Below are 17,736 nucleotides of genomic sequence, written 5' to 3'. Positions count from 1 at the left end.
CATTGATCAAGGTGGTATAAAAATTAGCCATGGATACTCTGTGTGTGTACGTACATACTGCATATTCATTTACAAACAAATGCAGCTACAGTCTTTTATACTCATAAGCTGATAATCAGCAGAGCCTGACTGAATTTGGCTAGATAATTTTCCTGTCAAAAAAGAGATTTCACTTAAGTCAAAGTACGCTGCAAGAGAATGTCTGATTGAGTTAAACACTTGATTAAAGAAAGCAATACATCCAGTTCCAAAATGACATTTCAAACCAGAAACCGATTGTTTAATTTAATAAATGGTCCCTTGAAAGCCCTCAAATCTTTGGCCAACCATTTCAAAATACTTTTTTTCCTTCACTGTATTTTCCATGGGAGTAGCTGCAGTGTCCTGCTTTGCTTGCCCACAACAGATTTGGTCCCTGTCTAACACCGATCTTCAAAGCAAGCAGCCTGTCTGGGTTAATTTACAGACCTTCCCCTCAGCCTTGCTCCACCCCTCTCTATGAAGGGAATCAACCATTTGTCTTGAAGGCCATTTCCAATCCAAACTGGTTAAGGCATCTAAATCTCTTGCAGTGAACTCAATATCTCTGTGATTTTGCAGAGCAAAATGAACCACTTTTCCCAGTTTCTAGTGTTGTAAGCATAGGCAAGGCATTTAAAAGGGGCATACAGGACTTTGTCTTTCCCTATACCACACTTACTCCGTTAAGTGGAATATAATGTCCTGGCTAGCTACTGAGTAATATCTGAAACACTTCTGCATCCTTAGATACGCCTCTCTCTGTGTGTCTTGAAAAAATTTAGATTAACCAGGTATATGCTAGAATTAGCTGTGATACAGCTGCTCAGCTGTTATATCAGACTTAGGAGTGTGCTGGTTGGAGCCAAAATCTCCAAAGCTAACTGATACTTTAAGATTCTGTTTGGGTTAGCCTGTTTGAGCACATCAGAAGCAAAAGAGTCATAACAGCATCATTAGCACTGGACTGTGTAGGAGCTGACTTACATGGTGACCATAGGAATAGTTGGACGTCAGCAGAGAAGGTGTTAGAGGAGCAAGAACTCCGTTGTGGCTAGAAATGGTGCTGAGATACTCTGGCCAAATCCAGTGCTGGGCATGACTTGCTCGTCATGCTGGCATGGTGTTCACTTTTTTTCTACCAGGTGATAAGATTCAAGGCATCTCCCGTTTTCACATCCCAGTTTATTGGCGGTGATAATCCAATGTCACATGAATCTTTCTGGTGGATGTGCACCTACCACCACGAATGATGGATGGATGTGTAATACAGTTACTCTTCCATGAGCTATTTGCCAGTCCTGTGCTTGCCTTACCCAGCCTGTGCCAACTAGGAGGTCCTCCTTTCCTTTCATATGGATCCTGCCACTGTCACTGTGCTTTTGTCCCTTTTGGACAAAGTTGCTGGTTTTGTCACTTCAGGACAAAGTTGCACCCTGAAATCTCAAAGAGGCTGAGGCTGGCTTGGTGTTGTAGGAGGCAGAGAGGTGAAGCCTGTGTACTGAGCTATTTGCCTAGTGGCCTACAGTGTTCAAGGATGTCCGCACTACCTAGAAGGCCTTATATGGTCTTGGCCTGGGCTTGCTTTCTTCCTCTTGAGAACTGGCTGCAACTCAAGTCAGTGGAAGGTTTGGTCCCCGCTATGCTATAAAGGGGAGATGGTCTCTGCAATGGCCTTGGACATGCTCCTTGCTGGGATGTAAAGTAGCCTGGTGGTGGTGGTGTCCAGAGCCCAGGAAATGGGACTTGACTCCTAGAGGTGTGGCAGATGTTGGAGGTCCTGTTCCACACTACCTTGAAGGGCATTTTCTGTGGGTTTCTGGCTTAATTTCGTCATTAATGCAGTGTCCAGAAATTCGGTATCAGCTTCTGGTAAAAGTACTCAGAGACTGACTCTAGGAAGGAACAGAGATGGTTTCAGTCATCTCTGGTAGAAGTGCTTGGCTACAGTCATCTAAACTTCAGAAAAGAAGACCACATATAACCAAACACTGGCGTGTGTGTGTCATTTGTGAGATGAAAGGTTTGCTCACAGTATGTGAAATGTAAGAGGGGCAGGGATGCTTTTGTGAGAGTTAAAAAATGCTTCAGTCAGTGCCACAATAAGGAATTGTCCAAGAGCTGTAGCTAGAGAGACCATACCACCAACCTAGGGAAAGGCCTCCAAAATCTGTGAAATGGGAAGAAAATAAAATCAACTGGAATGTTCTTATCCCAGTACTGAGGGAGGCTGTTTATGGTTTTCCTTTAACTTAAGTGATTTTACTCAAAGATAATATTGTCTTGTTCTAGTTTTTAGTTTGAAAGCTGATGTGGCTCTGTTAATGACTTGGGAAGAGCATGAGTTAAAAAAAGCAAGTGTGAAACCAGCACTTTTGAAGGCTATTTTACATGTTGGGTTCACACTATTGAGGTAATGCAGAGCCAGCATTGCCTGCTTCTGGGCTTATCAGAGAATCCTAAAATGGAGAAATAACCCACATTCTAGGTGCCTTGTATGATTTTCTTTTGGGCCCCACAAAGCTTATTTGTAAGGTTTGTAGAATTCTAGAAATGTGATGATTCTTCCAACTGTTGTGCTGTGCTTAGAATAAATGACTTCTTTGCTCTTTATCATCTCTCAGCAGGCAGCTGTGGAGTTTGGGTTTTCACTTTGTGCATGAGTTAGTACTTAAATTCTCCTCTCCCCTTCCCCAGTATTTTCTGGCTTCAGAGATTTTGGAATCCACATTACGAGGTAAATGCTACTAAAGCCATGTCATCTGCTTTTCCTGAACATGCAGGTATTCAGGAGTAGAATTACCAACATGTTGGGGTGGGGTTTTTTCCCTTTAAGCTTTGTAAATCCTCAAGTAAATATAGTGATCTGATTTGCCAGCAGCAAGAATTCATGTAACTTGATCAGATCTCTGAATCTTTGAGAAAAACCACATGCCATTTAGCCTCTTTCTGTGCAGAGGAATTTGGACAATTCATCATTATACTGAGGGCCTTATTAGTTGACAGAAGGGTTAACTGACCTTCAAACAAGAACTCAACAGTTTGCCTGCAGGGAACATATTCCATGGTGAGTTGACTACTTAAGCACTTTTGATGTAAAATAAAAACACTCTCTTGTGTCAGGGTATAATTCAAAGAACAAAGGACCATTTTGCTCAATTGTGCAGGCAGCAGAAGTTATTTTTGTCTCTTGCCTATCATATTCACATTGTACAAGAAAGTCATTTTGTTGAGGAGCGATTTGTTCTGCTGAGGCTCTTTGTGTGATTTTTGAACTGAAGACCACCACTGTGTTTTGGCATTGAAGCAAACAATGCATGATCTTGAAAACAGCTTTGTGTTTTGCCCTTTTTTCAAGGGGGCATGTGCTTGGGGTGTGTGAATTGATTTATGGGCCTTTTTGAGCCATTAACCTTCAGGGATGCCTGGTAAATGGATGTGTAAGTAAAAGCTTTTAGAGGTATCACAGTCCTCTCCCTGTTGAAGGAATGTGTGCATGGCCTGCTTTGGGTGTACTCTGCCATGACTGTAGGTAGATAACCTGTGTATTTTCAAGGCCTCTCTTTTTGTTCCTTTCTGCCATTCCTTTATTAAAAGCTTTGCAGGTTGGTAGTTTCCTCCAGCGCTGATGCCCGCGGAATTAAGGAGCAGGAGAGGTGAAGTGTAGCACCACTGCATGGAAACACTTCTCCTGATAGAGTTACTGTGTACAAATTGTGTCTGTCCTTTTTGAAATGGCTGTGCATCAGTAAATTAATAACTTATCTTCATGGTGGGTTAGTGCCAAAGAAGTGCATCTTCATCCTAAAAGTGTGTTAAAAAAGGGTGGTGCCCAAACCCTATCACTCCAGTTTGGCAACCGCCTGGAGCCCCCAAGGTCTTACCTGACTAGCATATACAAAGATAGGTAGGTGCTCACAGTTACAGAAATAATGTAAGAATGAATGTCCATTTCAGGAAGGTGTGAATAGTAACTCCTGAGATGGTGCTCAAAGTGCGAAGCAGATAAAATAAAAATACCTGTTTCATTGTCTTCATTCCCACTTGAGGGTGAGAGTGTGTGGGCTCTTGGTCATTAGCATCTTCTCCCTCAGACAGGGCTGCCTATGGCCACATTCTTTGTTCTATTCTACCTTTCACTGCCTGATTTTTTTCTCATTTTCTGTATACCCAAAACATCAGCCCAGCGCCAGGCTCCTTGATGCACACCCTGAGCCAGGCCCTGTAACTCTGCACAGAAGATCTCTTATGGGCTGTTATGCCATAAATTTGTCATGTTCTTCTTATCATGTTCTTTGAAGCAACCTCAACTTTTAGCACCCAGTGTCTTGTAGTAGGGAGCTCTGCCTCTTAACTAAGTGCTGCATTATCAACTATGTCCTTTTATTGAGCTGTTTGTGGGAGGTGCCTGAGAAGGTGCTTGGGTTTTTATCTGCTGTATTCTTCAGTTCACCCTTACTCCTGTGCTGGAGGAGACTGTTAATGGTTGTTCCATGTTCACTTTTCCCATTTCATTCATGTTTTACTCTTTAAACCCTGTACTATGTGTCTGCTTATCATTTCTTTTCCTGTCTGGAAAGCCTTGCTATACTTGCTCTTCTCTGTAGGTGTGAAATTGATATTGTCTTCAGTTGCTATCCAATTGATATCCAAACATTGCAAGAAGAGTTCATCTTTGCTCCCTACTGTGCCTGTTTCTGAGATGTGCAAATCCTGTCTCCCCTTTCACACTCAGTCCTGTTTCCCTATACCCAAGCGGCAAATCCATAATTAGCTTTTTATAATCCAAACACAGACCACTTCTATACTCATTTCACCGCTTCATTGTAATCGAGTGTATTTTCTCCCTGCAACTGTCCCTGTCATTTCCCTCACCACAGCCTTCACACGTCTTTTTCTCCTCCCAGCGTGTGATTGCAACCCTCGTGGCATCCAGACCCCGCAATGCGACCGTGCCACTGGGCAGTGCATCTGCAATGAAGGGGTGGAAGGACCACGCTGTGACAAGTGCTCCCGGGGCTACTCGGGCTTCTTCCCTGACTGCGTGCCGTGCCACCAGTGCTTTGCCCTCTGGGACGTGATCATCAGCGAGCTGTCTAATAGGACCCAGCAGTTCCTGGACAGGGCTAATGCCCTCAAAATCACTGGAGTCACTGGCCCATACCAGCAGACGCTCAATACCCTGGAGGAGAAGCTCAGTGAAATTAAAACCATCATTGCTCAAAATCCAGCTGCCGAGCCCCTGAAAAACATTGGGAATCTCTTTGAGGAAGCAGAGTGAGTACAGTCACAATTACATGGATAAGTCTGGTGTGGGAAGAGTGGGAGTGAGTGCCAGTGAGCTGGGATTTACTCGAGTGACTGTTGTCCCCGTGCTGGGCTGAGGACACCCAGCTCTGCTCCTCCAGCTGTGGCTCCTAGTGCTGGTGGAGCACCTTGCCATGCTCTGTGCCAGCAGTGAGCACCCGTCCTACGAGCAGAAACCTGGCCAGGAAGATAGGAGCAGTGCGGCTGCCATGCTCTGAGCAGGGGTTGTCCTGCTCCGCTGTGCACCAGGCAGCTAATTACCACTGAGGCACTCATGCTTGCCTTGCACTCCCCTGGGGCAAAGGACAAACACTGCTATTATGTGAGAGAATGAAGAGGGGAGAGATTAAATTCCTGGATTTCCGAGTGTAGCTGATGAGTTGGAAACTTGGTCTCCTTTCACACTCTGAGCGTGTGTGTGTGGGAAGCACCAGCTTTATAACAAGGATTGTTTCCATTTTTCTCAGGATAGGAGCCTTGTATTTTGTTTTAGGGCAAGTCATACAAAAGATGGCAGTTTGTGCTTTTGGAGATGGGGCAGTTTAACATCAAGTAGGATTACAGTTGCTTTCTAGTCCTGTGTGCAACCACTCGAACTTGCTTATGCATTGTAAAGAGGACTGCACAAAGCAAAGGGGTGAGGATTAAAGCACAAATGTCTCAATTAGGAATAGCTTGTGCCCTGCAGCTCCCTCTCTCCAGCTGAAGAGCTGGGGGTTGCTGCTGCATTTGGTCTCTGTGTGTGCTGAGAGAGGTCAGAACAGCTGAAAAGCTGCTTTTCCTTAATGTACATGTATATGTATATATATATATATGTACCTGTCTTGTGCCTCTCTAGCTGTATAGAAGTAGTACTGGCCTTTAGAGGACTCTTGGAAAACAGCAGGATTTTGGGCTGTTAAGAGAGCTGTAAATTGATCACAGAGCTTAAAAACTGCCTCATTCTTTAAGAATGAGGAGACAGTGGGTTTGGTGGGATCACCATGGATGGGAGTAGCTTCCTATATCCACTTGTGTTCCGCAGCAGCACTGATGTGTAACATATACTTGCTTTTCCTTTTAGGGTTATCCCACTAGCTAAGCCTGCTCTGTAGTTCACTGAGGCCATGCTGAATGCTGAAGGCAGGAGGTTTCCCTTCATAGCCCTAGAGAAACGGCTGGAGAGGAGGGATCTTTATAGACGAGTTAAAAGAATCCATTGTGTTAAAACTAAGGCTCCCCCACTCTGGCTTCCTGAAGTTCCAATCTGTCCCACGAGCTCGTAGTAATCAAAACTGCATTTGTAGCTGTGTGGGATGGGAAGAAAATTATGTATGGATCATAGTAGTCAACCCTGACCTATGCAGTTGCCACGATACAAGAGCATTACAGCAGCCCTCTGGAATCTGCCTTCAGTTAATCTTACACAAAGCATCTGTTTTCTGAGCAGTTTGGTGCTTGGAGTTTATAAACTTGCTGTAGATTAAAAAGTAGTTTTGTATGATAAAGGAAACAAAACAGTATTCTAGGTAGGCATGTTGTTACAAATCACAGCTCCACCAAGGCAGGACAGGTCCCACTGTGGGAGAAGCTCCGCATGGCTCTAACCACTGCTCTTCAGTGACATGAAACACTGAGGCTTACAACCCTTCCATCTCCCACTGTTGAGTCCTGTGCCTCTGTTTTACAGAAAGCTGACAGCAGATGTTACAGTTAAGATCGCTGACATAGAAGAAAACCTGTCAGCCTTAGCAGTGAAGAGCAACAGCACAGACACTGACCTGAGCGCGCTGGAAACAGATGCCAAAAGCCTAGACCATGTTGTGAAAGAACTTGCAGAACAGCTAGAGTTCATCAAGATCTCTGATGTTCGGGGTAAGTGTCACAGGGAGGGGGAGAAAGCAGTGAGGTTGCTAAAGATGTAATTAGTGCATGGTTTTAAAAGGAGGTTAATCTTCTAACTAAAGCACAGTTCCTAGGAGTGCGGCTTCTTTCTGTGCATTAGCAGAGTTGCTGATGCAGCAGGAATTTTGTTTTGCCCCCTCACCCCCTCTCTCTTCCTCTGCACACTGCAAATGGGCTCGAGTTATTGGGGTACAGAATTGTCTTAAAGCCTGTTCATTAATATATTTTAGCTGAGACACAACAGCAGAGTGCAAGATACACCTGAACATCTCCCTTGCTCTCTGTCCTCTGTTAACTTCTGTTTATGGTTGAAACCAGCAAACCTGGGTCTTTGTGACTAACAGCACACCATAAGGGCCTCTTCTGAGCCACCCAAGCCTTGCATGCCCATTGGCACACTGAAATGTGTCAAGAATCAAAATTTGCTGGAGAAGGAGGAATGTCACCAAATTCCTTGGAATTTTGAAAGCTGACTTCACTCCAGCTTGACGAAAAGGATTATTTTTTCTTTCATTTCCTGTTTTGCAGGAAGTCTGAGATTGTTAAATTCCGTGTTCACTGGAAACAGAGACAGGCAAGCAGGATGTAGAACAGGGGAGTCCCTGCTTGTGGCATTCTGCTTGTGGCATTCTGCAGAGGAAAGCTGCCCAAGGTGCAGAGTGTGGCCACCCCCATGGGATCCCTCACACCCACTCAGGGCCTCTCCAAGAGTTATCCAAAACTAACAGGTCCATAAATCAGTGTCTTTCATCAAGCAGTTGTTTTTTGGGAAAGCTCTGACCAGCTTCCAAGCAGTGACTCCATAAGCCAGACATCCCAGGGCAAGTGATAACAACTAATGGGATAACTGAATCCTTAGAGCACAGACTGTTGCCCTATAAACCTCAGAGGCTAGATCTCCTTTTGCCCTCAGAGTAAGCAGAATTCAGTCATTAGAGTCAGAGAAAGGCTTAACCTCAAAATCCAGCAAATGCTGCCAATCAAGAAAGAAAATAAACTCTTTTTTTTTTTTCCCACAGGAGGCCAGATGCTGTCATCCTTGTAGTAGCACTGAGTGCAGCCACAGAGGCTGGCATATCAGTTACATTGATACTCATATTGCTAACCCTGATGTCATCTGCCAACCACCGTAATGTGAGTTACTTTGGGTTACTTAACAGATTTCTGAGCAGTTCCATTTGATTTCTGCAGGAGCCTTGGACAGTGTCACCAAGTATTTCCAGATGTCCCTGGAGGCAGAGGAGAGGGTCAATGCCTCCACTGTTCACCCCAACAGTGCCGTGGAGCTGTCAGCGCGGACGCGGCAGGAAGTGGAAGACTTAATCAATGAGAAGGAGGCCCAGTTCAAGGCTAAACAAGAGGAGCAGTCTCGCCTGCTGGATGAGCTCGCAGGCAAGCTGCAGAGCCTGGATCTCTCTGAAGTGGCTGAGAAGGTACATGGCTGAGAATTGCTGGTATAAAACCTCTAGCAAAACTAAAGTCGGGTTTGTGAAGAAGCAATGGGCAGGAAGGAAGCGTTTATGGCTTGAGAGGGTGAGATGCACAGTCTGTTAATGAGAAGTGCATGTTTCTTGGGTGATGGGGTATTTTGTGGGCTGGAACAGGGGTGTTTAATGGTGGGCTCCGAGACCTACTGGCTTTCAGCTTTTCATGCTGGTCTTCTACTCTTCTGCCCCAACAGAGCACCCATCTTTATAACAGTGAGTCTGCTGGACTGAGAGCCATACTTTCAAGCCTGTCCTCAGTCCATGTGCTTGCTTCCTCTAGGCTCCTCTCTCCCTTTTTGCAGCTCCACAGGGTACACATAATGCCTGTGCAGTGCTCAGGCAGTGCAGCTGCTTGCGCCAACAGGCTGCCCTCCTCTGCATTGCCATGGTCCCATCCTTGTGCTTGAGACAAAGTAGAACTTAGAGGGAGCTGGAGTCAAAAGGGCATTTTCTCTGTTGAAGCTGCCTGCTCATCTGTAAACATAATCAAGGGTGGCTATTTCTTGGGAGAGGCTGGGTGTTCCCCCAGCTTTGCTTTGAAGTCAGCCAGCTGCATTGAGAGAACAATCCCTGGTGAAGGCAGGCAGCAGGGGACTGCTCATTAACTCCCCTTGGCCTGCCAGGCCTGTGTTAGAGGATGAGTTCTGCACATGCTGGATTGTCCCTTGTCCTTTATTACTACTGTCACCCCTCTGACTCCCCCAGCTCTCCTTTTCTCTGGAGGGTTAAAAAGAAGACATCTTTTTGTTTAGTTTCCCTGCCCCTACATTCCTGCCTGACTGTTCTGGAGGACTGAAAATCTTGGGTAGATGTTTATCAAGGCCATAAACACAGAGTTGCTCCGAGGTGTAATCCCAGGACACCAAAAAAAAGAGAAATGGGTTTTGCTTTCTAGCTCCTGCTGGGTTGCATGCCAAGCAGGTAAGAGGGACTCATTTACACTTCAAGGGAGACAGCTGCAGCTCACTTGGCACAGCCCCTAGGTTTTCCCAGAGAGGTTTTTTGGCAGCAAAGTATGTGACTATCATTTGGAAAAGGGGGATGAGGAGGGGAGAAGCTCACAAGAATGGGAAACCTTCCAATTTTCTCTCTGGCTAAACCAACTCCTGGATGATTTCATTGCGAAGCAATTGACCCAGGAGCGGATAATTCTCAGTACAATGTTGCTGACTGAGATAGTTTTGCTTTTTTGTTTAAACAAAAAAGGTCTACCCTAAAATTTTCTATGGGAACACGTCCTTGACAGTAATTCACAAATTGGAAGGTGTTCTGGAAAGATGGAATCAGAGGAAACATTTGGTGGTCAGGAATGGGACAGCACTTAAAGGGAAATGGAAAAAGTTTTCTGTTCAGCTTGGAGCATTTTAGCTTCTATTTTGCTTCTAGAGCATTAGAGCAAAGGAAAATACACTACTTTGCACCAAACACTTTGTTCCTTAAAAAACAGCTTCTTGGGACGGCCAGTTTTTCTTTGAACAGTCATGAAGACTGATTTCAAACAAAAGAAGGCATGCACACAGTAGTGGCTTCCACCTTGAAACCAAAGCTTAAAGGTAAACTCTCCAGTGAAATATGATGTACAGGACAAGTAGATGATAAAGGCAGAGCAAGATTTCCCTCATAAACCTACAGCTACTTCAGCATCAGAGAGCTACCTATTTGTAACTGAGTTAAAGCAGGAAGGTTCAGGGGTAGGGGGCACAGAAGAAAGATTAAAGCCATGCTGGTATGACCCTGCTGCAGGAGCCATCTCCAGCTTGCAGCTCTACCTCAGCTTCTTTCCCTGTGGTACTTGGGATGCTGCCGCAAGGGGCAGAATCAGCATCATGTTTCTGTCACGGTAAGGCACTGTCCTGCTCCTTCCCCCTCACACCTCAGCTGTGGAAATAAAGCTGTGACCACTTCCCTTGTTCGTCCCTGCAGACATGTGGCACTCCCCCGGGAGCCTCTTGTGCCGAGTCCGAGTGTGGTGGTTTAAGCTGTCGGACAGCTGAAGGCAAGAAGAAGTGTGGAGGACCTGGCTGCGATGGGCTGGTGACTGTAGCTCACAATGCCTGGCAGAAAGCCATGGACTTTGACAGAGACATACTCAGTGCATTAGCAGAAGTTGAGCAACTCTCCAGAATGGTAACATGCCAAATAAATTTTTAGATATTGACAAAAACACTCGTAACGCAAGTTTTGACACTAATTGATGAAGTATGTGCCTGGCTTACCTCAAAATACTGCTTTTCAGTTGCGTAACTTCATCTCGCTTGTAGAGCTCCTCAGAAAGGGAGCTTGCTCAAGTGAAGCCGCATGGAGAACTCTAAGCATTAGCCTGAGTTGTTTAAACTAGCATTGGTGGTATGGCTCTTGGCCAGCTTTTAAAAGTGTTCTGGGAGTTTTATGGGAAAAAGCATTTCTCATTAATTAATAATACCTCTGCCTCCAACTGATTTTTGTTTTAAAACAGGCCTTAAAGCTTAAGCAAATATGCAGTCCTTCTATTTTTCTCTTTAGGTTTCTGAAGCAAAACAGAGAGCTGATGAAGCAAAACAGAATGCACAAGCAGTTTTGCTCAAAACCAATGCTACAAAAGAACAAGTGGACAGAAGCAATGAAGATCTGAGAAATCTTATTAAACAGATTAGAGACTTCCTTATGCGTAAAAACCTTACATTTAAATTAATTCTGGGTTTATAAGAATTATCTTTAGCTCTGAATCATCCTCTAAGGGGTAATGCAATAGTTGTGTCTCCTCCTGCACTTCAGCCAGCCTTAGTGTGCATGATGAAATCTGGAAACGAGAGAAAACCAAGACAATAGGAAAGTGAGAGCAAACTGTGACATGTTCTTGTGCTCGGTTCAGCTGAGGCTGTTGTACTGCTGCAGTTTGCCAAGTGTGTTCATAAGTTCTGGCTTGGAAGATAAAGTACTATTAAAGGGGAGGAAAGTCAGGAACTGTGAGTTTCTCTCTCTGTAAGAAGGCAGGTAAAGGTTAAATGAGCGCCTTGTTCGCTTGCAAGCAGCAGCATGGCAGTCCCATTCCTTCCCTGTTTACTCAAGGCTGAGTGTACTGTTAAGCGCAAATAAATTTACGTGCAGCTGTTGGCTTCCTTTCCTGAGGGCTTATGCCTCCCCCCAGCCCCAGCATGGTGCAGCTAATCACTGAGATCTTGAAAAGTCTTCCAAGAGAGCTTATGCCAGCTGGGCCTCTCCTGAGAGGGAAGTTTCACCCTAAGGAAGCAGTTTTAATACCTTGGTTTTCATAAACCTGGGGGAACAAGTTTTCCTACAGTTTCCCTTCTTAAGGGAGCAGCTGGGAAAGAATTTGGATGCTGAGACCTGACAGAGGGAAGCTTTTACATCTTTGTCATTTGTGTCCCTCTGCTAGAAGACAGCGCTGACCTGGATAGCATCGAGGCAGTGGCTAATGAAGTGCTGAACATGGAGATGCCAAGCACTCCCCAGCAGCTGCGAGCCCTGACAGAAGATATTCGTGAGCGTGTAGAAAGCCTTTCTGATGTTGAGGTCATTCTGCAACAGAGTGCTGGAGACATTGCCAGAGCAGAAATGCTGCTGGAGGAAGCTAAAAAAGCGAGGTATGCAACCCTGCTCACCAAGAGCTTGAACCAGACTTTCATTTCATTGTATCAGAAAACGCAGTTTAACTTTCCTTGATGCAGATTCTCATTCCTTCACTAAGGGGCAGCAGTGAGGGGGCCTTCTGCAGTGTATGCCTAGTTCTTTTTCTAGTTCCAAAGTAAAAGCATTTTAAGCATTAACATAGGTTTTGCTCCACAGCAACGGTGCAACAGATGTTAAAGTCACTGCAGACATGGTGAAAGCAGCACTGGAAGAAGCGGAAAAAGCTCAAAATGCAGCTGAAAAAGCCATCAAACAAGCTGATGAAGATATTAAAGGAACTCAAGACCTGCTGACCTCGGTATGTTCTTTATGAGTATTTAAGATATAGAAACAATATCAAGTCTGCTACTTAACAACTGATGGAAGCCTGTCTAGGGAAGGCTCCTGGGCACTGCAAGTCAAAGACTGCACTTAAAATGAATCTAAACCATTCCTGCCTTCAAGTGAGCTTTTGAGGTAGTGTGACAGATGCCAGGAGACCTTCTGCTCTAAAGAAAAACAAAAGCAAACCACAAACCAAAAGCAAACAAAAAGGCTTTTCTGCACCAGTGACTTTAAACAAGCAGGACTGTAGCCCTCTAACACAGGTGGGCCAGGATCTGTGGGAAGCCCTGCCTGTCAACCACAGTGGTAGTGTATTGGTGTAGCCACTCTGTCAGTGTCCCCTACCACTGCAGCACAAGACTAAAACGAATGCTGGATTAAAGTAGTAATTGCTGTATTCTTGTGAGATACCATATTTTCAGACTTCATCTCAAAGCCCTCATGAGGCCATAGTGCCTACACCCATGAAGCTTGGCCAGCCTGGAAGATACGCAGCTTCACAAGTCCATTATTACATGATGGAAAGTGAAACTTCAGATGGAAGTCTGAAGTTTTGCCTGTGGATTAGGCAACACTTGCACACATAATGCAGCCCCATGTGTACCTTCTCTTCAAACTGTGGGCTCTTTCACCCTAACTGCAATTGGCCATTTGCAGCAAAACTGAAATGCTGTTTTTCTGTATCGGGTCTATGGACACAAACTAGTTGATATGGGCTTGTCTAGAAAGTTTAGTGACTGTTCAGCGTCTTTTGGAAGTGTAACTCTCATCCCTCTTCCTATTAGATTGCATCTGAAAATGCAGCATCTGAAGAAACACTGAACAACGCTACCTTACGTCTGTTTGAGCTGGAGAGGAGTGTTGAGGACCTTAAGCAAAAGGCTGTTACAAATTCAAAGAATGTGGACAACATAGAAGAAAAAATTGTTACTGCAAAACAAAATGCTGAAGAAGTTAAACAGGTGAGAGGCTCAGGAAAGATGCTAAAGGAAAGCCAACAAAACTCTCACCCCAGTTTGGATAAAGGAACATTAGTGAATACATAGGATCCATTTCATTTATTGTTCAAGTACATGGCAGGGTGGAGGAGGCACTAAACCCACTTGCCAAAAATAACCGCTTTATACTTTGGTACCAGATACAGAGAGGAAAAAAGCACTCAAAGTTTTGAGGTTCTCAGATAGCCGTAGGAAACCTGTCACGCTGCCATTTGCAGATTCGTTCCTGTTCCTCAGCTTTACTATCTGCTGCAGGACAACTGGTCATCTTTTTCCCCTTGTATAGAGTATTTTTAGTTCTATGAGAATGACAGATTCAGGACAGTCTGGAATTGGGCATATACAGAATCAAGAAACAAAGAAAAATCATTAGCTCAATATAAACCCAAAGTAATTTGTAAATACCCAAGATGCAGTTTGCTCTGTGAGCACATGGCACTGCTCACAATGTCAGCTACATACCTTTGTAATAGCAAAAGAATGCCCATTAACAAAACAATTGACAGATCTGCCACAGGAAGTTTCATTGCTTCCATCCGTTGTCTCTAGTTAGCCCACCAGTCTCCAGAGAGGCATCTTCTGCCAGGAGAGATGTATTATCCATCAAATCAATTATTTGCAAACACTAAGTAGTATTTCAGGTGGCTGTCCAGTAAACACAAGAGATTTCCAGCACTGCTGCAGCTTAGCTTGCTTCTTTGCTGAATTCAGTTATAGAAGTCATAGGACTTCTTAATTTTAACCTCACAAAGTACAGCTGAGAAACCAACTTCATGACTTCTCCAGCAGCTTCACCTATACAATCTAGACAGCTGTTCTCATTACTGAAAGGGTACCAAGGGTATTTATTTCTCCCCAGGTTCAAGCATTCCACCAGAAGCAGTGCCAGTACTTCATTAGATGCAGCTTTCCAGATGTACTGGGGCCATGTCTTCTATTAGTTGCAGAACTAACTGAATCCTGTAAATCCTTGCCAAGTGTCAGTATTAAAGCCATAAAACAACCACATATCTGAAAAAGGGCAGCTGCTGAAATCTTCACCCCAACTCTTAAGGTCTTGAATATTAAGTATGAGCTATCCCAGCACTGTTTCTGCTTTTAACTGAGCTAATTTTGCAGTCCTCACTTCCGCATTAGTAACGATGGAGAAAATGCAAACGGCAGCTGTATAGTCTTTTGAACGAGCTCCATCTTGTGCTTCAATCTGGAACAGGTCCTCGACACTGAGCTGAACGACAAGTATAAGACGGTGGAAGATCTCATTGCCAAGAAGACTGAAGAGTCGGCAGACGCTAGGAGGAAAGCCACCATGTTGCAAGATGAAGCTAAAGCCTTGCTGGCTCAAGCAAACAGCAAGCTCCAGCTGCTCAAAGGTGAGGCTGGTCTGAGGGGCAAGTGGTCGTCTTAGAATATGAAGCAGTTTAATGTTGTTATACCAGCTATTCATCAGCAGAGAAGGGAACAGAAGTTAATTCTTTGTTACTGGGCTTTGATCTGCTTTCCTTATTCTTATGGACATCATAGAAATTATTGATTCAAAAGACTAAAAACATTGAAACTTACCAGTGAGGCACAAACTTCTGGTATGAACACCAATCACTGCTTCAAGAACCACTGCAGGGAAGGAACATAACTACTATGCTTAAGACAAGGACTAACCCATTCAAGTAACATGCCCATCTTCAAACAATGCTCCCCCTCACCCTGGATAGCTGTTGTAACAAAAGGTGATCAAAATACATTAGTTCCAGGTTACAGATTAATTTAACATTCGTTATTGTTGGTTAAAGTTGATTGAGCCAATCTGCCCATAGCTGCCAGGGAAGGGGCCATGTTTTCCTTGGTTTTGCCAGGCCAGGAACTCAATTCTTCCACTTATTTGCTCCTGCACACTGAATAGAATTAACCGTAACATTTCACTGTTCGTAAAGGTCACCATAGGCCAGAGAACAACAGTTATTTTCAACATGAACCAAAGTATACTTTTGGATTTCTACTTAATGGGCAATTACTTCCTTGTCACTTTATATTCCAATGTTGAGGAAAAAATTCCAGCCTTTGCTTTTTTAAAATTCCTAATCAGATTCTCTTCTGTAATAAAAATGAGCAGTAACTTATGCTTAACTATAATGATTTGCATTTCACTGTATTAAAACACTGCTGATTAAGCTGGTTTTCCCCTTCCTTTTCTGACAGACTTGGAACATACATATGAAAACAATCAAAGAGTTCTGGAAGACAAAGCCAAGCAGTTGGTGGAGCTAGAGGAGACAGTCCGCTCCCTCTTACAGACAATCAGCCAGAAGGTGGCCGTTTACAGCACTTGCTTGTAAATGGGAGCAGGAAATGCTTTGTGTTCAGGATAGAGTCTACAAGTATTACACTCATTCTTTTTGACACGAGATTAAGACCTGAGAAAGTGAACAGGTTTTATATTGACTTTGAAGTCACAGAACCAAAGACAAGTAACTTTTTGATGTTGAAAATAAACAATACTTTTGTATCACTGTATGTACCCAGTATGAATCATTAAGTTCCTTCCTATTTTCAGTAGCTGAAATGGTACCTCAGTTAATCCTTTAGCAAGTCTTGTTTTTAAACTGCTTAGAGATCTAATAAAATCTTGGCTCCAACTACGTACTTCTACATAAGGGTTCCAGTTACTATGAAACATGGATGGTCACTCACCAAAATTACAAGGGAATGAAGAAACACTTGTGTGGTTAGCTGGCATTTATGTCGTGGTAACTCAAAAAGGATTATTTTACCTTCTGCATGATACCCATTTAGGTTTGACATTAGTTTCATGTCACTGATTATGAAACACTGGCTACATGGACACAGGGCAGCACTGAAGATGTGAATGTCATTTACACTTCAAGCACCAAATTCATGTCATAAACCAAGCTTGGCAAACCAAGCCTGTCTGAACAGAAGTTCACAGTATGCTGATGTGAAACAGCAAAGGAGCTACACACAGACAGCTCCTTAAGACCAGCCGCACTTAACAAAACACAAATAAGACTTTTGTCAAAAGTGCAACATGCAGTTCATCATACTTCATCTCAGCTAGGTATAGAGCAGTGCACCTGCAAACAGTTGTACAGTACTGCAGATTAATCAGCTACAAAAATTAGCATCCAAAACTGCAATGTGCATTTACATATCCTGAGCGCTAACTCTGAGCTGAGGAATATATCTGTGTATGTACTCTGACCTTACCTAACCTTGACTGATGTCAGTGAAAGTCAGTCAGGACAACTGTGGCACAATGTATCACTACCTAAGCAAAGTGAAGAGCAGTATGTTTAAATAATCATCCCCAAGCTCCATAGGTTACACAGGAATTGGTTACCACTGTACCAGCATCAGACACCATTTCACTGCCACTATACATAGCAGCTGTTAAAAAACACGATTTGCAAACTTGCAGCATTCAGATTTTACTGCCATCAGATCACTGACAGATGGCTCAGTAATGCATCTTTTACCTTTACACACACTCTTTGTACATTCACTAGAACAGGAATGACAGCGAGAGAAGTGACAATACAGTAACAATTCTGAGGCCTTGAATTTTATTTTCAAGTATCTGGGAGATTATAATCTCCAGTATAATTTTAGCCTCCCTGACTTCCCAAACTCCATTTAACATGAATAAGAGAACTTGTAACTTGATGAACCTCAAGCACGAGCTGCAGTAAGATTGCCCCAAATATTGAGGGAGGCAGAGGGAGTGGTCACAAAACTGTTTCAGGGTTTTCAGGAAGAACACAAGATCAACACTTCCTAGCATTTACCTGCGGCAGCTGGAATTGATTATGAGATGCCAAGATCTATTTGAATAATAGAGTTTTTCTTCCCTATTGTCTCACCTTTGCTTTTCCCTTCAGCAGCTTCCTACTAATGCCTGAAAACAGATCCACATTAGTTCACTTAACCCAACAGAACTGTGAATCAGATCTCATATCCTGGTGACAAGCTGTCACGGTTTAACCCCATCTCCATTTAAAACAGGAGTTAAACCCAAGCATCACTAATGCTTGCTGATTAACTGGTATCTTCATAAAATGGTACATTAGCATATA

General features: G+C 43.8%; 1 protein-coding gene across 1 annotated transcript in view; it reads left to right on the top strand.

Moving 5' to 3' along the window:
* The window catches only part of LAMB1 (laminin subunit beta 1), a 44,175-nt gene extending 28,016 nt beyond the window's left edge, over positions 1-16,159 (top strand). The window contains exons 24-33 of the mRNA XM_061467445.1: positions 4,926-5,295; positions 6,995-7,179; positions 8,401-8,642; positions 10,620-10,823; positions 11,199-11,343; positions 12,073-12,280; positions 12,483-12,624; positions 13,436-13,612; positions 14,862-15,021; positions 15,845-16,159. Coding sequence (XP_061323429.1) covers positions 4,926-5,295; positions 6,995-7,179; positions 8,401-8,642; positions 10,620-10,823; positions 11,199-11,343; positions 12,073-12,280; positions 12,483-12,624; positions 13,436-13,612; positions 14,862-15,021; positions 15,845-15,981 — 1,970 coding nt within the window. The 3' untranslated portion in view covers positions 15,982-16,159. The remainder of the gene's footprint in view (positions 1-4,925; positions 5,296-6,994; positions 7,180-8,400; positions 8,643-10,619; positions 10,824-11,198; positions 11,344-12,072; positions 12,281-12,482; positions 12,625-13,435; positions 13,613-14,861; positions 15,022-15,844) is intronic.
* The last annotated feature ends 1,577 nt before the right edge of the window (positions 16,160-17,736 follow it).

This window comes from Pezoporus flaviventris, unplaced genomic scaffold (assembly GCF_033815535.1).
Source record: "Pezoporus flaviventris isolate CSIRO_AGI_PZ_B2104156 unplaced genomic scaffold, CSIRO_AGI_Pfla_v1 ptg000045l, whole genome shotgun sequence".
Taxonomy (NCBI): domain Eukaryota; kingdom Metazoa; phylum Chordata; class Aves; order Psittaciformes; family Psittacidae; genus Pezoporus; species Pezoporus flaviventris.
The sequence above is the reverse complement of the archived record's forward strand: the minus strand, read 5'-3'. Positions and strand labels throughout refer to the sequence as shown.